General features: G+C 37.1%; 1 protein-coding gene across 2 annotated transcripts in view; it reads right to left on the bottom strand.

The window, feature by feature from the left end:
* Window positions 1-23,456, bottom strand: part of SUGCT (succinyl-CoA:glutarate-CoA transferase) — a 346,089-nt gene that overhangs the window by 55,683 nt on the left and 266,950 nt on the right. For both annotated transcript variants that reach the window (XM_008633828.2, XM_017734627.1), the window contains one exon: window positions 935-998. In XM_008633828.2, the coding sequence (XP_008632050.1) occupies window positions 935-998 (64 nt within the window). The remainder of the gene's footprint in view (window positions 1-934; window positions 999-23,456) is intronic.

The raw sequence follows: 23,456 nt of genomic DNA, 5'->3' as shown, positions 1-23,456 counted from the left end.
GAAAAATTTTATGGGTCAAATTCTTCTTAACACTACATATGCTCAAGGCAACCAAAATTGATGACAACTGGATGCTGTGTCAGAGGGTGGAACTGGCAAAGAAAATGACAATGTAAGGAGAAGTTCTTGTAAAAATAGACAGGACTTAGTACTTTGAATGAAGGAGGAAGCAGGTCTCACTGTGGCCTGGGAGAGAGATAAACAGAGAGAAGTAGAAAAATTGACCCAATAGCTAATAGATTATCAGATAAGGATCAATTATCAAAACCAAGACAACTGCAAGGATCTGTATGTTCATAATGGCTCTGGTTGAACCTAACCCAATTACATAACTAACTCTGATGGAAGGAAAGCTACACCAGTTCCTGATCCATTCAGAGCTTTAAAGAGGAGAGACTAGTTTATTACTTCTGTATATACTTCTGTGTTCTTTGGAAGTACAAAATATCTATTTAAGACTTCATTATTGCAGAGCTTCATTAAGTCTTCAGTACAAATTTCCTTCCTCTTTTGTCTTCTTTTTTTTTGTTGTTTGTTTTGGTTTTTTTAGTTTTTGAATTTTTTTTGTTTTTAAAACAGAAATGTCTCTAAAAGAAGCCTGGGTAACTTGCAAAATTGAACGAAATCAAAAACAGATTCACATATTCATGTAGATGATTCAGCAGTAACATTTCTAGCAGTGGGAGTTTGCAACTATTATCAAATCCAGGTTCATGTTTTGTGACAACTGACCGATGGGAACCAGAAGATATTCTGACACATGCTTTAACCCATTTTTCTGCTACTGTAATCACTACAAGCACAAATGTCGGCCTGGTTAAACTTTTATTCATTTGAGTGAAATGTGAAGATGTGTCATGTCCTCAGCTGAGTTCCGGAACCACTCAGGATGTCATGTAGCATTTAATTTAGCAAAAAGGATTAAATATCTAACCTGGAACTGCTATTCTCCCAGCTGTTGGATGATTCATTTCCATCACAAGTCCATTGTGCAGTACCTAGGAAAACAAAACAAAACAAAACAAAACAAACCATGTATGTAATATAAAATACAATCAGTTCCTAAACTCATGAGGAAAAAAAGAGATAAACATTATCATGCTCTTTGACAGATTCTCTGAAAATACAAGGAGCTACAACACAAGTAGTTTGCTTAATGTGTAAAATGAAAACTCTGATGTTTGACACTACTTTTTATTTATGCAGCTAAATAAATGCTTCACTAAGACTGCACATGCCTAACATATCTTTAAGCTCTTATAGTCGTCATCAAACATAAGAAACTGAGCTGCGAGCAAGTTACACTTTCAACCACCAACAGAGAACTGGTACCAACACAGAATGACTATTAAAACCTTCACACCCTTTCATATTAACCTGCAATATGTACTAAAGGCCTACACATAAACTATGTTCTCTTGTTTGTTCTGTTAGTTAGTATTGAGCTTGCGACAGATCATACTGCACAATACTGTCTTAAGAGCTTTTACAAACATTTTGGAAAGATTAAATAATTTTGATGTTTTTTCTGTTCTTTTCAGCAGGTATGCCATGCTTCAGCCCTGTGTATATCTATATGGGATGATTATTCATCACAATTTTCAGGTCCTTGTTATTAACCTCAGCCAGAAAACAATGTGTGATATGAAAATTGTCAAGTAACAGAGAAAAAGATATTCATACTAGCAAACTCACTGCTCTTGTTTATATAATTCTTCACCCAAAGCCAATAAACAATATTTGTAATTTCCTTACCTATTATTCTTCCATCCTTGTAACACTGTTACTTTAATCATATAATCAGAATTAAAAAAAAAAAAGAATAACCACCCACTAGGCAATTATTTTCATATCCAATGTGACAAGTCTAGAATGTCTTGTATCCAATGTATCAGCTATAGAAAATGAAACACGGGAAAAGCCTTTTAAGTGATCATGTAATACATCTACCTAGTCACCTCACACCACGAACAACACTAGCAACCTTGACTATTAATGACAAGTGTTGGTCCAATTAATCTTTAAAACTTCCAGTTAATGAGATGAGAATTTTCTTATGTAGTCTGCACCTTATTCTCTATTTTTATTATTAGAAATTTTTCTCCTGATACACAATCTAAGTATCTGTCTATTTAACATCTTTATTCTTGTCTTTTCCCCAACTGGACACAGAAAACCAATCACTAGCATCTTTATAACATTCTTTTATGTACTGGAAGATTGTAATCACATCCTCCCTCAGTCTGCTCTTTTCTAGACTAAACAAAACTAATTCCTTTAACCAATCTTTCCAGGTCAAATTTTGTGAACCCTTTATCTGTGTAGAATAGCCTGCTTTAAAAATTCCCATTCCTGAACAGGTGGTGTCAAAAGGTCAGCTCTTAGCTTGTGGGGTAAACCTATTTAGCTGACATTTAGAAATCCAGATACTTCCGATAATAGATGCTGGTGGAACAATGTCTGTTCACTGGTCTAATTGTTTGGCAGTATACCAAGTCATTAGTTCTATTTCTCTTTCAGAAGGTTAAAGGCAATTTTGGTAGACTTTCAAGTGAGACATCCAGAATTTTTTTCCAAATAACAGAATTAGAAAATATAATTGCTTGTTTTAATTCATATTTAGAACCTTTCCAGCCATGCCCTTAGGCAAACAGAATTGTAAGTTTCCTTTCTCCACAACTTACACGAGCTTGCTTTATGCATTTAATTGGTTATTTGAGGCCTGAATGCAAGAAAACACACTAATTTGAACTTGAAATCCACAGCATGCTCAGGTGAATAAGCAGTTCTTTAGACGGCAAATTAAAGGATGTACCTAAAAGTGGCTCCACTTGGTTAAAGAAAAACATACAAATTATCTAGCAGCTACTCAGGGCTCCACAAAAATCATGTTTTTCTCTGTTCTGGGTCTCTGAATTCTTATTCTCATAAGACAGACCTAAATTGCTTTTAAAAGATTTTTTTTTAAATCTTTTTTTGTTAGACTCAAATTCCAGGTCCCTTTTCTTTACAGAATGAACTACAAAACCCCCAAAATATGTTTGAGGATCATTGCTACTCCTTTTAAAAGAATTGCTTAAGATGCAGTCAAGCTTCATTACTATTTTCATTATTAGTACAGAGTTGAATTTAACTCTCAGATGTATTCTTTACTCAAAAACACTCAAATATCTATTATTTTTACTTTCTACAGCGATTAAGACTATATTGATATATTCAGTTCTAACTTTTCTTTTGAAGAAAACAATTACCAAGCAATGACTGGTCAACAACTGTGGATTTTTTTTCCCCTGCATCAGCAACACTGTTTAAAATAACTGTGAAATTTCCCATTCCATGCATTCCCAAAGGATTCCCAAAAAGAAATTGAAAAAAAAAAACTTCACCAATTTCTTACGCGCATTCTTAAAAACCATGAAGAAAACATATAAGATTACTGCATTCTAGCCTTGGGAGAATGCTACATTCACATCCTTTATCATCAAAGACAAGGAAAATCAGAGGAAAATTTAAGACATGACTCAAAGGCTTTCTCCTCCATTGTCTTGTACTCCTGAAATGGTCATGATCTTTCTGATGTGGTAGAGCCCTCTATTTCATCTGTATTGACCTGAGCTCATAATAAGGAACTGATGACCCAAGAGAATCGTGTAAAAGATGATGGCTATCAGTAGATAAAATTTTTAGGTTTTTTTCCACATGGCTTATTTTTCAGGGTAGAAATATTATATTATCTGTTACCATCTGAGATTTTCTGAATCAAATAATGTTTGAGAGGAATTTTACAGTGAGATCACTGGAAAAAATCAGAAGCACAGTCTTCAGTCTTTCAGTAAAAATCTTTTAATATGTATCAGGAACAGTGTGGTCAGCAGGACCAGGGAAGTGATTCTTCCCCTGTACTCAGCACTGGTGAAGTCAAACCTTGAGTACTGTGTCCAGTTCTGGGCCCCTCAATTTAGGAAGGACATTGAGTTACTGGAATGAGTCTAGAGAAGGGCAACAAGGCTGGTGAATGGTCTGGAGCACAAGCCTTGTGAGGAGCAGCTGAGGGAGCTGAGGTTGTTAACCCTGGAGAAAAGGAGGCTCAGGGGAGACCTTGTCATTCTCTACAACCGCCTGAAAGGAGGCTGCAGCCAGATGAGGGTTGGCCTCTTCTCCCAGGCAACCAGTGACAGGAAAAGAGGACAGTCTCGAGATGCTCCAGTGGAGGTTTAGGTTTTACATTAGGAGGAATTTCTTCAAAGAAAGGGTGATTAGATATTGGAATGGGCTGCCCAGGGAGGTGATGGAGTCACTGTCCCTGGAGGTGCGTAAGGAAAGGCTGAACCTGATCTAGTTGACATGGCGGTCTTCAGTCATAGATTGGACTTATGATCTCAGAGGTCTTTCCCAACCTAATTGATTGATTCTGTGATACCATTTTATTTTATTCCAAATACAGACATAATTTCAACTGTGATGACACGTGTAACTAACCACCCATGACAATACAGTTGCCTGCAGAACTGCCAGCAAGGTTTCAAGTCCATTTTACCCAAGCTAAGCTTCTCAAACTGGGACAATCCCTATCAAAGGAGATGCTGGAATCAGAAACATATCAAACCTCCCACCTCCCTCCTTCCCTGATCCATATTTTAAAAGTTCTATTTAATGTGGAGCTATGCACTCAAAATTTGCGTTTTTACAGGTACCACTCTTTCGCAGATTGATCTAAAGATTAGTGAAAAGGATTTTTAGGGCCAAAAAGGAAATGATGTAACCATTTTCTCCATATTTTTGTAGCCACAAGACAGCTGGCTGTTGGTAAATGTAATTACTACTCATGCCTCCAAACCACAGAAAAGTAGTAATAGTTTTCCCTGTACATGCTGAACATAGAGCAAAGGCCATAATCACCCCCTGAAGAAGTAACAGCACTTGTTGTGAAGAAAATGCCATATTGGAATTGCATCCCACATCCTAAAAGAACTTATTTTTATTTGAAAAGGGGTAAAGTCATTTGAAATTTGGAAAAGATATTAAACATATACCCATCTGATGCCTGGTTCTGCTTGGTCTTGTATTTCTAGAATGTTGTTGCACAACAGAATGGTTTGCCTGTCAGCATGTTTCCCCTCCACCTTTTCTCCAATGCAGTAATCCCAATATTTTCAAGTTCTGTTGCAAAGTTTGTCTTTTATCACTAATAATTTTACTATTCTTCTTTCCAAACACAGTTTATAATATGCAGGCATCACTTGGAGAAGGCATTAGCTCTCTACTGTATCTAAGTATTGCATTAATGAATCACATATATCTCTACTTACCTGCATCTACCTCTCATATTTGAAGTTTCTCACCATTTCATGAGACAGGACATAATTTAAAGAAAAGTTGCTCTCGTTACAAATTTTTGAATGAATAAAATCTGGCTTTGGTGTTTCTGATTGCCTATAAATGTGCCTCTTTTCTCCCAGTCTCTTATTCTGACACAGTGAACGCTGTATGTTATACTCTCTTAGGTCCCTAGCACCACATCTGTGATACTGTATGAATATACACAGGAAAACCACAGTTCATTGGAATGTCCCTATTCTCTACTGCTGCTTTCTTCTAGGCCAGTGTCTTACAGACTGTTTCCTTTACCAAACTTGTTCTTTTTTTTGTGCATGTGAGTTGATGGCTTTGACAAAGTCCTTCTTATGTCACAGCTACATAGCTATTTGCTACTATATGCTGTAGACAAAATTACTTTTTATTGACATCGCTGGGGATGGGGTTTTGAGGCCTGAAGCATATATCTTTATCCTAATCCATGTCACATTATTCAAATACTTCATGCTTTTCTGCTTCGTCTCTTGTTCTGCTACAGAACACCTCACCTAGATTCTCTCTTGATTCTCAGAATTTATTTTCCTTACTTTTTTATCTTTTATCCAAAGAGTTTTTATATCCTCTAGCCTAATACTGGTTCTACAAACTAGCTATTGGATCTTCAACATTGAATTTAAGTTTTACAGTAGCCATGACTTTAATCCAAAAAGGTGCATTCTGACACAGGAGTTAAGAGCTTCTTACCTGCATTCCGCTATGTCACTTAAGTAAAGAATTTCCATTTGCATGCTCTAGAACTAAGTGTTTCAAAAGGCAATCACTGAGAGTGACAAGAAATTGCTCCGCTTATGCTCTAACCCAATGTGACATTTGACCGCCTGAAGGCAGTTGAATTCACCCATTATTGCTACCTCATTAGGCTGAGAGGATTCTTTTATCTCCTTCAACATTTTGGACTCAATATCTGTTTCCTGATCAGAAGGCTCAACAGTGTAGCCCTAATATAGTTCCCCCAGCTCTATGACCTAATTTGTCCTTCCTGTTCAGTTGATAGCAAGTACTACACTTTCCTATTGATTTTTGTCATTCCAACGTTCTTCAGTAATGGCTATTATGTCAAGATCCTTCTTCTTTGCCAAGAATTTCAAGCAACCTTTTTTAATCTTACACAGCTCATGTTGGTATAGAGATATGTACAGGTTTTGTATACATTTGGGGAAGCAGAGAGTTGGCCATGTCATTTTTTATTTAACTTTAAAATTTGACACTGTATTACCTTTCCAGATTTTCTCCTCTTTCAGTTTTCCTGCACATTTGATTCTTGTCCTTTACACCTTTTGTATGACTAACATCACTAACAGATGTCTTAAAATGGTGTGAGCCCTCATATATCAGCTTTTTCTCAACTCCTCCATGAGACCACACTCATTAGTTTCCTGCACCAGCAATGTATTCTTACTACTGTTCTAGACAACTCCTTCCACTGAGGTTCTTTCTCTGCAAAGCTCTGTGTAAGTATCCCAGTGGAGATCCTTCTTGTCATCCATTAACTGAAATACCAAAAGTCTGAAATTTTGACACCTGCACATTAGACTAAAATTAGACCTCAGTTCAGAAGGGAGCATAAAGTTGGTGAAATTGGTAAGTTTCCAGGATTTTTTAGTGGTTAGTAATACTGGCACAGAATATACCCATAACAGTGACCTCTTCTCAGGCACCCTATGAAAGTCTGTTCTTCACAGACTCACCTTCTTCCACCTGAGAATCTACTCAGTAGACTGTTTCTGGGGGCAATATGACCAGGCAATTAATGTTTTTAGTAATTCAATTTCCTAAATCATCTTTCAAATTCATAATCAAAGTAAGATATGACCTTGATATTGAGAATAGTTCTCATATTAATGTTTTACTTCCCCTAGCACCTCCTGCTACAAAATTAAAAAGTCCTTAGTGCTAAATCAGCCACAGTATAATGCACAAAAGAGACATTAAACAATCCAAAAAGTATTAAACAATGAAAACCATTTCTGACAGAGCAGAAACACCTTTGCCATTGTCTTATCATCAACACATACTTATTTCTGAGAAAAAATACTAAATTTGATTTATACCTCACATTCTAAGTAAATATGAGACAGCTGCTAAATAAGTCTATATAAATCTCCTATGTTTTCATCAGATGTATTGAAAAGTAATGAGAGTAAAAGAAGGTACTTTTCTTCTAATAGCAGACCATATTACAGTAAAGAATCAGGTTTTTAACTCTTTTGGAGAAGGAAGTATTCCCGAGGGGTTTATTAGCATATGATATGTTTAATACTTGTAACAAATAGCAGGGAGATTAAGAGAATATTTATAACTCAGGCCAAAATATACAAAAATGCATGGATTCAAGTCTGTATTTAATCTCATAAATACTCTGATTTTCAAGGTTGCAGACCTGACCTTGATTTCAAGAGGCTGTCTGGGTGTTTAAAAATCAAGTTGCTTCCCTCAGAACTATAGTTCCCTGACAACTTCTTGCACCATCAGTCTGGAGACGTGGCAGAGGAAAGAATCTGTCCTAATTTGTAAAAAATACATATATTTTTCAGATGTGCTTTTTCCCTGAGAACTGATGTGATTGTAAAACCATATTTTGGTGGGTTTGAATGTGTAAACTCACAGAAATATTTTAGCAAAGATGGTTGGCTGTACTGCTATTTGGATACAAGACCTGGCTCATGATGGTAGCAAGATGGGGTGTGGCTGTATTCAAAGCATTGGCTCTGGGATCAAAGAGTCTGTCTCCAGCTGCTGCATAGCTTTCCTAACACTGATAACTCCGTGCTGATCACCTGGTGCTACAGAAACAGATTGATTTTATTATTGCAACAGCCTGAAATACTGACTGGTTTTTTTCCTTCTTTCAGTCAGAATGGCCAGTAATTTTCTGCCAGCAATGGTGTTACAAATCACTGGCTTTTGATAATATTTTTCTTCTTTGGATTTTTACAAATACTATATTCAACATTTAAATATTATGTTTGTAGTTTCTCTGAACAAAAAGCATGAGCAAACCTAATTACAAATAATTTTAAAAGATTGAATTGAATGTAAAAATTAAGAAGAGTATTCTGGATTGTACATAGGTTGTATTATTTTGGTGTCCACAATGTCACATTAAAGGCTTTAATTCTATTTTATTTCGTTGTGATTTATCTCTTATATCAAACAACAACAAAATAAGTTTCCAGATGTTTTCTTTGTGGAAACTGACTTGTTAATGAAATGCAAGTGTGTTTCCTAACTTATTACAGTGTTAATAATCTAGGACTGCCACGCCTTCAAGCACTGGGTGCCATAAATGGGAGACTGGTGGGGTAAAAATACCAAGAACCTTTCCACTGCCATTGTTTTCATAACAACTCTGAGGATGTTTGTTACGTCATCAGGGATCATATACAGACCTGTCTATGGAGCTGGAGATGATGAAGAGAAAATTCTGATAGGGCACTGGACAACTTAGATTTTTCAGAAGTCACTTTTTGCCATGTGGTATTGAAATAAGTCACATGCAAATGCAACTCTGGATTGAAAAATGACAGAGGTGTTTGTCCATCATGTAAGGGAACTGTTATTGTAAAATGTACAATTTTCAACCAAACTGCACAGTGAACACTACTAAGAGGTGTTACAGAAATAATGTGTTTTCACAGATAGGCATGCATGTTATGGCAAGAATACACTTACAGACAGAAAAGATACCTCAATAGTCAGAAGGCCTCAAAGCTTCACAAATTTTATATCAGGCTAATAGTGAGCATAGGAACCATTAAAAAACAGCATCGTACACTACACTAAAATATCACTTTATTTCTGATGGTCTTTGGGAGTCTCACTTGTTTCACCAAATACGATGTACATAATCAGTATATATATTCTAACCTTGCACACCACACTAAGTTTCCAAGAGCCTTCTTTTAAGTACTCCATCCATCTTTCCCCTGCCATGTAAGTGTTATGGTTTATTTATACATCATTGTTTCATTAGAGCTGGTCTGTCAGCTCAGAGTACTTAACCCTTCCCAGGACTGCAAAACTTGCTCATCTGCAGAGGAATGCCACTTAACATTGGCACCTGATTGGTATTGTAAAGTACATTCAGATGAGACCATCTCCCTGCAGACCTTCAGTCTACTGCAGGCAGGAATTCACCACACCTCTCCTAAGTGGTTTTTCCTTGCATACTCTTGCACTGACCTTTGTAGCCCTTTAGAAAAGGAACTGTGACTATGGTTTGAAACACAGCATTTTGAATTAAGTCAAAGGAATTCTGTATAGCAACATGTGCAGAAAACACTGACAAACTGTATAGATGCTGTTGAGTGTTGCTAGATGTCCTGGGCAGTCAAAGAAACTTTCATCAACAGAAACTCTGGCACATTGAGATTTTTCCTGATTTATACTCTGCCCTGTTAATATTAGCCTTTGCAACAAACCCATTTAAGATAGAAAACTCCTAACTGTGCCTACACCAAGAAATTGGGATTCAAGAGTGCTAGATGCAAGATGTATATGGAGAAGGTGAAGAGTAAGTTCCCACTTCATATCAGTATCTTCAACTCCTTTCCAGCAGTTCAGTGCTTAACTACTGTTATCCACTTTTCCATCATTAGCATTTAGTTATGAATTTTATTACACAACCATAATATTTCTCTCCAAGCTGTAGTAAAGCAAAAAGAAAGCAAAGCCAGGAAGATATTTCAGGGCTATGAGTGTTCACCCAAAAGAGGTGATTTCTTTCAGAAACAATCCTCGTTAAAAAAAAAACCAAAACATAGTTTAGAAAATACTACATTTCACAGTTATTTAGTCATTGATGTGCATTAGATGCTCTGTAAGAATTTAGCGTGGAAAGCAATTAGTGTGTGAATACTATATGTACAACTGTGAGCAAAAATACAACTCTAGTTTTAAAATATGATGCTTCCAATGAACTTTGCAATACAAGTTGCTAGAGAAGCTGAGGGACCAAGGATGGAAAGGGAAAAAGGAAGATACCAAGGACAGATTTTTCCACTTAAAATCTGACACAAATTTGCACAAACACAGGCACTAAATAGTTCACCTGGGTAAATTCGTATCTTCAAACATTGTAATATATTTTGGAAGTTATATTCAACTTTGTCTCTTCAGCGTTGTGTTGAGGATTTCTTCTCTACCTCAGCAGTGACACCTGTTGCATAATATTACATAAGACTAGGATGTGAAAGCATTAGAAGTGGCACTGACAGTAATGATGGAAGAGCATTTTCCTAAACATGCAAATGTAAGCAGATGAGCAATGTAATTGGAAAAGCATTTTATACATGTCTACATTCTGAACCATTTCAGGGCCTTCATAATATCATCAATTTGCAACACGTCACTGTATCTGAGTTTAGTTGAACAACCAGAAGAACTCTCTCATGGCAAGCCATAAGCACTATTCTGAAAATTTGCTTTATATGACTTCATATTCTATCTAAGGCTATTCAAGCAGACAATTAAAATGAAGGGCAATCAAACTATAAAAATGTACAGAGGGGTGACATCTAATAAAATGAAATAAAAATATTTTAATAAAAGGAATTTTCATCAGCTTGTAGCTGCTTTGTGAGACTAGCTCCAAGCTTGGTTAAATTTAAGTATAATACAAAAGCATCAAAATTTTATTTTTTGACTCTTCTGATTAAAATGCTACTAGCTTATTATACAGTATGTATTTCCTACAAATGAAAAAATTATTTAATAAACTCCAGTCCTGCAAAAGGGCTCTTCTTCCAGAACTACTTTTGGACACCAAATGTCTTCAAGACCATACTATTCCATGAAGGTCACAAGAAGTTTGTGTAGATAATCCCACTTGAGTATCAAAGCAAGTATCTTCCATACTTTCCAGAAAAAAAAAAAATTCATTGAATAATCCTGTAGCAACAAAATTAAATACAATTTTGCTGGTGAATGAAACCAGACCATTACTATCACCGTGTGAGATATCCTGAAGTTATTGTCATTTTTCCAGTTGACCACCTGCTGTTCAAGAAAATGGTTGGGAGAGATTAACATTGAAAAATGCTTAATGTTTCAGAACAAAACGGAAAGTAGTGTAATGTTTGATATTTTAAGCTAGTTTGAAAACAGTATTGTACAACAAATCAAGTGTCACATAACTGTAAGTCATATATTTTAGGTGAACATCACAGGATACTTTAAAAAAAAAGAAAGCATTATTTCTCTGTATCTCATTTATATATATCTAAACATTACATACAGAGGAGTGCATAATACTAGAGTTTCTTTTTGTTGTAATTAATTGCTCGAAACACATGTTTGCTCAGGTATTTAATTAGTCTGAAGGTTTTTCCCCCCACTAATCTGCTTATCTGAAGTCAACCAAATGCCGAGCTTAAAAGAGATATTTAAAAGGCAGGTGATAAAAGGCTTTTTATTCCTTAACTGAGGTACATGAATGTTGAGATAAAAATAATAACTGATGTAGGCTGTAAGTCCCAAACCTAGAAGAGTCTAAGTAACTGTTAGAAGTGTTTCTTTAATATTGTGAGTTCCAATTTTGCAGTATTTGGTTTTGTGCCAACTAGAAAACAAAGCAGCAAACAAAGAATGTGGATCAGAAGTCACAAAAATTGACTTGAATTAAAGGGAAGATCAAAGGAGGTGACTACTTCTACCTATGCTAAATAAGAGCCATACAACCGGTAAGGATAGAACAGAACAGAACAGCTGGAAGAGACCTACAATGATCATCCAAGTCCCACTGCCTGACTAACACTGTCCCTGCCCGGCTCCGTGGGGTCCCGCGTGCACCCACAGATGCACGGGTGGGTTCACTATTATAGTCGATAGCAAACAGTCAAGAAGGGCAGGCACAGATGCACGGGTGGGTTCACTATTATAGTCGGTAGCAAACAGTCAAGAAGGGCATTTGCGTGCGTTCCAGCAGGAGCATTTACTGCTGCTACACTGTCGAAGGTTGCAGAGGTAAATACCAACACGATCCCAAAGCCCACAGTTTTATCCCAGGGCAGGGAAAAGGCAGGACTAGGGAACGGGGACCAATGGGGAAGCTCTGGGGGAGTGACGAGGGGTAGAGGCTGACAGCCAGCCGGGGAATTCAAACTGGGGTAGATTAACATAACAAAACAATGCATCGCGGGAGAAGCCTTTTTGGTCACCCTAACATGACGTGGTTCCTGTGGTACTAGGGACTTGTCTTAATGAGAACTCTCTGTTCCTTTTAATGTATGTTCACCGGCCACCAAACTTGACCAAAGTTAAAGCATGGCTTTAAGGGTACTGTCCAAATGCCTCTTCAGGACTGACATGGGCTGGGCATAGACAGGGGAGGCATCAACCACCTCTCCAGGAAGCCTATTCCAGGTTTTGGCCACCCTCTGGGTAACGAAGTGTTTCCTCATATCAAGTCCAAACCTCCCCTGATGGGTGCAGCTTTGAGCCATTCCCCATGTGACCTGGCACTGGGAGAGGGGAAGAGCTCAGCACATCCCTCTCTACTTCCCCTCCTCAGGAAGCTGTAGGGAGCAGTGAGGTCACCCCTCAGCCTCATCCTCTCCAGACCAGACAAGCCCAGTGCCCTCAGCAGCTCCTCAGAGGACATACCTACCAGTATCAGTGCCCTTCTCTGGATGTATTAGAGTCACAGAAGAGACATTTAAATATTTAAAATATTTAAGCAGTAGTAATAGTAATTGGAGATAAGGAACAGTAAGTTATGGAGATGCACTGTTATGTAAACCCATGAAATTTAAATAGCAAAAACTATTTTAATTTGCTGCTGCTAAGATCTACCTGTGTTTTTAGATGGACAGAAATTTTAAGACTAAAACTAAATAAAAAATTAGAAAATGCACTTCATAGAACAACTTTGTCTTATCACAGTACAGAAGAATTCTTCAGTGGCATGATCCACCTCTAGTATCTAGGTTCTGAGATTATGTAAAAGCCCAATATCATAGCATTTCGCTTGAGGACCCAATAATGTCAGAGACCTACTGGAAATCCATTCCCATAAAACTTGTAGCATAATTTCTTCAAAAACATAAATAAACTGGATTTACTTAGAGAAACTTTTCTTTTTTCTACAGAACTGGATCTGTATACCTGCAAACATTTTCTCACTCATCCAATACCACCATTTTGCTTAGATAAACAGAAGCAAAAACTTATTCCAACATGTTCTTATCCTTTACTTCAATTGTATATCTGAAGAAATATTCTTTTGGAAAAAACTAAAAGTTCTGGGCTTTTGTTCGTGTATTCCTTAGTTTCCTGAATACAGCTGCCAGTATTCAACAGAAAGCTGGTTTTGAAAGATGATTACTGTTGACCTGACTCAGCCCATCCTCCAATTACAGAAAACCAGAAATTATCAAAACACAGTTGCCATATAAAATTAATTGACAGTTACTACTGATATGGACTGCAATGGAATATGTAGCCTGGTGAATTAGCAAAGACAGTAAAAGGAAGGATTTCTCATTAAAAAAGGAACTCACATTGTGGGATTTCTTCTCTGCTACGCATGTATAAGATGATTTTGGAAATGAACCATATGAGCCCTATTCAATTCACCTACCATTAAACACTTGACTGAGGATTGCAAGATGGTAAACACATTTCCCTCATATAGGCAACAGAGAAAGACACATCCAGAGGGTGATTATGACTCTGATAATTGACTGCAATTATCATTACTATAATTATGACATGACTCCATTAATAATGGAGTGATCTTACAATAAAAATGTAACTACCTCAAATATCTCATGTAAATGCTTGGTTTCGTACTGAGATGTGTCCAGGATTGTGTTTATGGATTCTTCACCTGCAAAATGTAGAAAATAATATTTCCACAATTTTTCAGAAGAATAAAAGACACACAGGACACAAATGGATACAGAAAGGATACAATGTTGGGCTGGTTTCAGTTCAGTGGGCATTAGTCATCTGCCTTCTGATTTACAGCAGCAGAGGTGGAACAGGCTGCCAAAATGAATTCTCACTATATAATAAAATCCTCAGTATTTCTGGGATTCACTGTCACTGCTACCACTGACAGATGTTCCTTATCAGTTGTTTCCTTTTTACATATAGTAGAATATTCACAGGCTTAGAGTCAATACTCTGTGGGTTAAAGGAAAAAGCAGTAATGCATTCAGAAAATGTGCTCTGAGTAAGTGGTAAGTGTCTAAAGTGTTAAAGGACAGATCAGATGTGTGTACAATCCAGTTTTCCCTTTCAGCACTGACAAATGCTCAATCTTCAGTCAAGCTCTGCTTACAGGCAGTTTACAGTTGGGGCTTGCCTGCATTCTCCCTTAATCCATCAACACATACTTGAAGAGAAAAGAGATACTCCATCTCCAGAAGAAATCTGGAGTTTTTTCAAGTAGGTCTCATGGAGATATAGTTTACTTATTCATCTTACATAAACACATCACTCAAGAAGACATCAAAGAAAACAGAGCTGTCATAAATCTGATGCTTGCTTTTTTGTTATTATTATTGCTGAGATATTCAAGGCAATGATGTCTTGGCTGAACTTCATGAAGCTAAATCATGCTAAGCTAGGACCATTTTCAAACTTAAGAAATATGGTACCACTACAAAAAATTATTTAGAAATGTCCCATATATGTAACTGGCACTCAAATGTACAAGATATTTAGGTTATACTTACCTTGTATTTGATTATTAAATTGTAGGTGTTTAATTTTGATTGCAGTCTTTTAAGGAAAAAAAAGTAAATTAGTTAAAATCCAGCCTGCTTTCTCTGAGTTAGCTGCACATTGTGAACCACAGCATAGTCAATGGAGATTGGCTTTTAAAGACCTAAAATGCTTAATTCCTACTGTAAGTAGGTATAATTTTACAAGGAGATCTGTGTTACTGGTGATCTTTGCAAGGAGCTGTGTAACATTACTTGTGGTTGTATGTTGATTAGATAGCAAGAAAACAGATTCTGCTTCTACTGATGCAGACAGCAGTCACAGCAAAGCCTGAAACATGTTGGGAGACTGTTCAGTCAGGTTTTGCATTTTAGCCTGTTAATGACAAATAACAGATGGACATTTATAGTTGTCTCTTGCAAAATTGGAGTAGTAAATACATTTATCTCATTATCATTCATCTAGTTAGGTGTAAGTTCTAAGTGACAGGCTACATGCATCCTTTAGACATGTAGAATGTGTTCTTTGCACTGCTATGCTAGTGATGTTGAACCAATATGATTTAGTCATGGAAGCTAGCTGCCTGAATCTTTCTCCTGAAACTTTTCTGTTTGCAAAAGCTGTCAGAGTTTGAAACTGGTTTTAAGTTCAGAAACAACTGATATTTCAAATTTGAAATAAAATAACAGGCTTGAAAATATTTAGTGCTTTAAAACCATCTATTGTATCTTAGAAAATATGTGTAACCACAGAATTGAGATGCAAATAGAGTGAACACAGAAACCCCTCCAGAACTTCTTCTTAGTCCAGTTCTTGTTCTCATAGTAAATTACTTAAAGGAACTCGACAGCAATAAAAGTCTTCTTTTTATACCAGTATAAATGGACAGTTTTATTTTACAAATTTACAAAACACTATTGGTTTTGATGGATTATGGTCCAGAAAAATGTTATTGCTATATTTTGAAATCAGGTATTTATGAGTAAAACACACAACACACAATAGTTCAGCAACCTCATGCTACTGTGCAGTACTGAGATGACTTTAGAAGTGTATTTTTCTTTTGCTCTTTAATGCCAAGATTCGCAAATTAATTTGAGAACAGGAGAACCGTATGTTAAAATTTGATGCTTGTGATCAAATGACAATAGAGATCAGTTACCTTTCCCTTTAACTTCATAAATATGTCTCCAAAGTGTTTCCCAAAATCATCACAAGGATTAACAAAACTATCTATCACATGTAAAGACAGAAGTCTAGAAATCGGCAATTAAAATTACTATCGATAATGCTATCAAGGAAGAAAAGCGATAAAAAAAAGTACTCAAGCTTCAACTCAAAAAGCAATAGCATAATTCACACTTAACACTTAAGAAAAATAATTCTAATTTTAAAAAATTATCCCTATTAACTTTAACTTCCCTTTATTGTGATACTGAATGGAAGCTTCAGAATAGGAGCTTCTATTTTTAACATTTTTCTTAATCTTTGAATATCACTAAAGAAACCCTAAATGCTTCACAATCCTATCTTCTGCTTCTATGCACTGGTATCTCAAAGTAAGAATTCTTTTTAGTTTTACTTGATGATGATGGAAGAATCCTCCTCCCATCACTAGAGATATGACAGCAGACATAGCATTAGGTGCATGGTCCTCATGGCACGAAGTGCTTTTTGGTGTCTTGTTTTAAACTCTGGTCATAATGAAAGGCAAATATGTGTGTTGTTTTCTCATCAAGATGTTGGCAATCTGAGTGGAAGAGTTCAACTCCACCATTTCTAAATACACTGGTTGATTAATGGATCCTAGCAGACATAAAATTGTTTCTGGAATACTCTTAAAAATTTCTTGATATTTTTTCTCTTATATACTTGAGATTTTATATATAGCTAATTGTGTATCCTTGTATGCAGTGTTTCAGATACATAGTTTTATGTACAATGCACTTTAAAGTTGCATTTCAGCCTTAAAAAAGGATTAGTGGAGCCATCATTCTCAGTATTTGTTCCCTCAGCAATCGGAAAAGTCAATAAAAGATCTGTGTCCTTCTGCAGCACTGAAATGATGAGGTCCGCTGCCAGTGGTTGGCCATGACATGCGGTGTGTGAGCAGCTGGCTCATGGGTCAGGCACGAAGGGTTACAGTGAATGGGGTGACATGAGACTGGAGACCTGTCACTAGTGGGGCTCCATCCTTGGCCCTGTGCTCTTCAACATCTTCATAAATGACCCAGACACAGGACTAGAAAGGATACTAAGTAAGTTGGCTGATGATATTAAATTGGGAGGAGCTATTGACCCTGCAGAGAGACCTGGACAAACTAGAGGGCTGGGAAACTGCAACCATATGAACAAACACAAGTGCTGGATTCTGCACCTCAGATGGGGCAACCCTGAATGTATGGACAGACTGGGAAATGAGAGGCTAGAGGAAAGGGAGGAATGAGAGGCCCCAAGGAAAGGGACCTGGGGTCCTGTTTGATGGCAAATTGGTTATGAGTCAGCAGTGCCTGGCAGCCAGGAGAGCCATCTTTGTCCTGGAGTGCATCAGGCACAGTATTGCCAGTTGGGGAAGGGAGGGGCTTGTCCCGCTCTCCTCTGCACTGGGGCAGCCTCACCTTGAGTGCTGGAGGGAGTTTTGGGTGCCACAATGTAAGAAAGATACAAAGGTGTTAGAGAGTATCCAAAGGAGGATATGAAGATAGGGGATGGTGTAGTGGGGAAACCATAAAACCATAAAAGGGGCTTCTGAGGTCATTTATACTGTTTAATTTGGAGAAGAGGAGGCTGAAGGGAGACTTTATAGCAATCTACAGCTTTCTCATGAGGAGAAGCAGAGAGGCAGGCACCTGTAGTGAACCCAAAGAAATGGCAAGAAGTTTTGTCAGGGAGGTGTAGGTTGGATATTAGGAAAAGGTTTTTCACCCAGAGGGTGGTTGGGCACTGGAACAGGCTCCCCAGGGAACACCAAACTTTACAGAGTTCAAGAAGTGTTTGGACAATGCTCTTGGGCACATGGTGTGACTCTTGGGATGTCCTGTGCAGAGCCAGGACTTGGAGTTTGATGATCCTTGTGGGTCCCTTCCAACTCAAGTTATTCTATGATTCTAACTAAGGTGGCACTCTCTGAGGGACAGAACGAGGATCTAGAAGAAGGGCAGACACCCCATAACTTCTGATTATGCTTATGCCTGCTGATAGTTTTATGTGCTAACATGATAAGGTCATGTAGAAAGTCTATGGTTGTTCAGGAAATGCTTTCCTCTTAGAAGAGAAGTCTCAAATGACGTAAATCAGGAGGAAAATAATATGAAATTACTTGAACAATAAGCAATGAATACATTATTTCTAAATGTGTTGACATTCAAATATTCTATGAGAAAAAGATCAATTTCAATAAAATAAGTATTTATCAAATCACAGTGCTTTGCTGCTTAAGTTAATTTCACTATGGAGAATAAAAATCCTAATTTTGGAAACTTCTGAACAGACAATGTACATACATGCTTTTTAACACTTCTCATTGCCATACACTCATGACAATTTGACTGCAATTCAACTTCTTTATGAAGGACAGTACTTGTGCTAATGGGGCCTAATTAACAAAAACCAGAGTTGACTCTACTATCTCGATTCCATCAACACTTGCAAGGTTTTTCTAAAGCACTGAGGAGAGATTTGAATGGAGGGACTAGGAAAGGAGTAAAAAATGAAGCAGGCACATGGTTTTCATTTGGGGTGGAGGGAGACTGTTATGAAATTTACTTGACTGCTGCAGGCAATATTGGAGATTAAATGAAAACTGGCTGAACCTTAGCTTCCAGTTTATAAAGAGCATTCACTCTATAAAGTTTCCTTATAGCACCTTTTTACATAATGAGCTTTAACTAAATTCTGTCAGCACGGAAAGTGGTTCATATGGTTTAAGACGTGTCTTCAGGAATTCAGAAGATTTTCCTTTCAAAGGCAGAGAAGAGCTTTAAAGGATGTCTTGACTTTTGAAGCGGTAGATGTACTTTCCCATTTCTCGTGTTTTCAACTACAGGCATGAAAAAATCTATGGCAGGATGTTGATCTTGTCAGCTGCAATTATCTTTCACCTGATTATTCATATGCTAATTTACATAACTCTCAGCCCTTTGAAAAAGTGTGAATTTTCCCAATAGCTCTACAATTGCTAAGGAAAACAGGAAGGATGGAATATATAAATTGATGCGGTTTACATTTAATTTTCTTAATTTTCAAGCTTTTCCTTCTGTTCTGGGATCAGAAAAAAAATTATCAATAATGGTCATTTCTGAAAGCTACTTTACTTATCAGAGTGGCTGTTCCTCCTTTTCTTTCTACTTTTTTGACCTTCAAGAACTTTCAGAAGCCTCAATCCAGCAAAAGTACTAGCTATGAGGAAAAGAACACAAGAAGCATCAGGATTTATCTTCCCTTGTTTTATTTGTTGATGTTGTTTTGAACTAAATTTAGCTCCTAAGCATTTTAAATAAAAACGATAAATGATACTTTGTACAGTTGTGCTTAGAGAGTATGTTGTTTCAGGCACTGTGCAGCCACAAAACCTGTGTTGCCATTCCAACTAGATGCAAAAACTTAACAGACTTAACCATTCAAACACTACTAACAACGTAGTAGTTTTATCCATACACAATGTTCCTGGAAACTCAAACTAGTTATGCTAATCACATGTGCAATTGCAACTGAGTTTGTATTTTCATAACAGAAATTTTAAAATCAGTAGAGTTAAATTCTATTTTTTCTAATGAGATATTGTGGAGATTTTGAAGTCATCTAGAAGAAAGGAAGAGTTTTTGACATTGTCCTTTTGCAAATAGTTCCTTTTTCAAACCACGGTTCAAGCCAAAAGGATAAAAAGAAGGAATTCTGAGGTCAAACGTGGTTGTTCAATTGGAAACTAAGTACTGGTATTCATGTTCTGATAATGTATGTGAATTTCATCTCAAAACATTATTTGAGATTAAAGATAAAAAAGTTCTAAACCATCCTATTCCAAGTGGCTGCAAAGCAATACTGTGCCTCATTCTTCTTTTTCAGATTAATTTATTTGAAGATTTACCAAACAGTTCAGGTTGAAAAATACCATCACCTAGGCAAATCAAGTATTGATTTGAACTTTTCAAAGGATTTTCCTTGTAAGCACTATTCAAATGAAATACTTTATAAAGATTAGGGACTTAATGTCATTTGATCAAGAAATATATTGATGTCTTTAGAAAGGCTATGAAAGGCTATAGAAATGTAAAATATACACAAATGTAAAATTTTATTCATATTTAATCAATGCATATGTCATAATCCAGCAGAAGTTAAAACTCTATTTGAACAAAGGAGTTGTACAATGCAAACAGGTGATAAGTGAAAATGGCATCAGCCAAAGAACATGATACTGATGCATGTATTAATTTGTTTATTTATAATTCTGAAACCAGAATTATCCCCTTGAACTCCATACACAATAAACAATTTTTTTGGCATACTAACTCAAAGAGGAAAGAATCAATTTTACAAGTGTAATATAAAATGTGATATTTATACTGTTTTCTGGTTGTAATCAGCACTGTCTGATGTGCAAGTAATTTGCTGAATGCCAAAGACGTTCATGTCTGGCTAACAGTTGTTGGCTGATTTTGCTGAAAGCTGTGTGTCAGAACAAGAATCTGTTTGTGGTAAAATGGTTCGTGCAGGAAGGTAGGCAGCCGGCTTCCACATACTGCACCAATGATGCCTCTTCACAGCAACCACATTTTCCATTTTGGAGCCCTGCTCTAAGTCATCCTGAAGCCTCCACTGGGAGAACATAGGGGAAAGAGGGCATATCCTCTCCTCAAAGCCTCAGTTCCCAAATTCATTTATTTACCAAAATGAAAACAAGATGAAAGTGGCTCTCTCAGCTAAATTAGTAATTGCTTATTTTAAGGAAACTAATAATACTTTGTCTTTCTTTCCCAAAGATCTCAATATTTTTTGCACTAGATAACAAGCCTCAGATGATGTTAAGTATTACCTTTTCCAAATATCCTATTGGGTTATGAAAAGACAGTGAAAGGAAGGGATATGAAACAGAAGAATGCACTGCCATGTGTGCTGCTTTACAGAAAACCTGAAAAAGAGCTATAGCACTAGCTGAATCACAGCTCCTCCTGGCAGCCCTTTAACTGAGGTGGGGGTCAGCATGCAGGATGGAAAAACTCAGCAAAGATGAGCCTGAGCACTTCCCAGCTCAACTCCACCTACTGAAATTGAAAGAGAAGTACCAACAGCAAACCCACTAATGCTCTTGTCTACCCCTTTCCCCCGATGGCCAACCTGGACCAGTGATGAAGGGAACACTAATATAATCATCCTGGTAGGGGAGCTGCTTTATACTCTTCAAGAACGTCCCTGTAATGTAGTGCAATCCAGCCCTCAACTCCATGCCAGAGGCCACACAGGAACTACATGACACAAGCTGGGAACAATCCCAGGTTTCCCAGTAAAGAGATCTAACTCTTGATCATAAACCTATACTTTCTTTCTCCTCAATCCTTTATTTTATTTTCAGTAATAGATTCTAATTCCATCATAAGCCCATTAAAGTGCTGCATGCCAGTCCCTTGTCCTTCATCAGCAGACCGCCCTGCAGGCCTGAAACCACTTCAGATGGCAATTTTTCAAGCCACGCTAATCAAAATGAAATATCTCTCAATTAATTATCGCTCTACAACCTGCATTCCAATCCCACTCCATAATTGACAATTACTTGCCCATTCTTCCTAACAAAGCCTGGAGTAAATTGGATAATTTTAGCATTTGTTTTATTTTGACTGTTCCTAAATTTAACGTGGGAAACTCTTTGCACCCACTCCCCTTTCCTGTTTTGGTAAAACAAGTTAGTTAGAACCAATGTCTTCACAATTAAATTTTCAACAACACATCAGGAAGGGCTTTGCCTCAGCTCTTTATTGATCTCATTATTACGAAAAGCATGTGGTTATAGCTATGTTTGGCACTTTATACTTTTTCTCATGACTTTAAAAGGTACTAAACAATATATTCAAAATATCATATTTAATATAAAAAATACATATTAAAGCTTCTGCTCCAATTTCTTCCAGACCAACATGTTGCAAAGTATTTCCCGGTTCATATTAAACATGCACAAGAACATTTACACTTATGGTTAGGAATAAGTTCTTGACCTTCTAAACTTGTATTGTTCCCTGATGAACACTCTGGTTCTAACTCCCTAAAAGGCCATGACCTGGTGTGTATCCAAGGTCAATTAAAATGAAGTCCTTAAAGCTTTTTCATATGAATTCTAACATGTTTTCTAAGAATTATAGTCTCAGACTTTACCCTCTGGTGTATAAGATTTTTCCAATATGAGTTTCTGATTACTCTGAGCAGCTGAGTGTTCTGTATTTTCTATCATTCATTCCCTGCACAAAACAGCCCTTCTGGCTTATCACCTTCCTCTTCATCACTGTGTCTTGGAATCAGAAGAATGAGAAACATTAAAAATCTGGTCAGCCATCAAGGCCATTCTCTTACTTAGGCCCACCTCTTTCTTACAGAGATGTTCATGCTGAAGTTTTCCAGTCTCATTTGAATCTCCTATGGTTTCATCTGCAGGGTAATGACTGATATTCAGCAGCTCTTCTCTTGCTTTTTGGTTTACATTCTCCTTTTAAAAACCCTACTTCATCACCCATGACTTGACCATGTCCCATCTCACTTAGGCTGCTTCTGCCCAATGAGTTTTGCTGTACTCTGTAACATCCCTAGTCATGCAATCCAAGATGACAAATAATGCAGGAGAAAGTAAGACAAAGAAAAGACACAAAAGGCAAATTATTAAACACAAAAGACAAATAAGGCACTAGAGAGCTTCTAGCTGGGTGACTTCAGATGACATCAAGGGAGAGAAACCCCCCCACTGACAATCAGAACTCAGATTTCAGACTAGAATTAGCAAAGACAGCCAAGAGGGGACTGCCAGAATTCACATCCATAAATAACCCAGTTCAGATTAATCACCAACAGGTGATTAAAAAGGAAAATAGTCAGAGGACTGTGGGAATGGGTTGTGAATTTTGAAGGAAGGCAACTGGGACACGAGAGATGCAGAGGGAGGTACGTAAGGTAGAGCTAACGGAGAGAGCAGGCAATAGCTTGGATGATTGCTGTCAAATAGCAGGACTGTGGCATGATAAAAAACTTTCACTGAGCACACACGTGAAACAGTCAGCCAGGTAAAGCTCAATTGGAAATGCTATCAATCCCATTTGACGAACCAGAGGACTGTAACAAAAGAGATTTCTATTATTCTAGTGAGATTCAAAGGCCTTCCATTATTAGGTGCTCTTAGAATAACAATGTAAAACATGGAACGGTAATTACTG

The sequence above is a fragment of the Corvus brachyrhynchos genome, unplaced genomic scaffold (assembly GCF_000691975.1).
Source record: "Corvus brachyrhynchos isolate BGI_N302 unplaced genomic scaffold, ASM69197v1 scaffold94, whole genome shotgun sequence".
NCBI classification, from domain to species: Eukaryota; Metazoa; Chordata; class Aves; order Passeriformes; family Corvidae; genus Corvus; species Corvus brachyrhynchos.
This window is presented reverse-complemented; position numbering and strand designations above follow the sequence as displayed.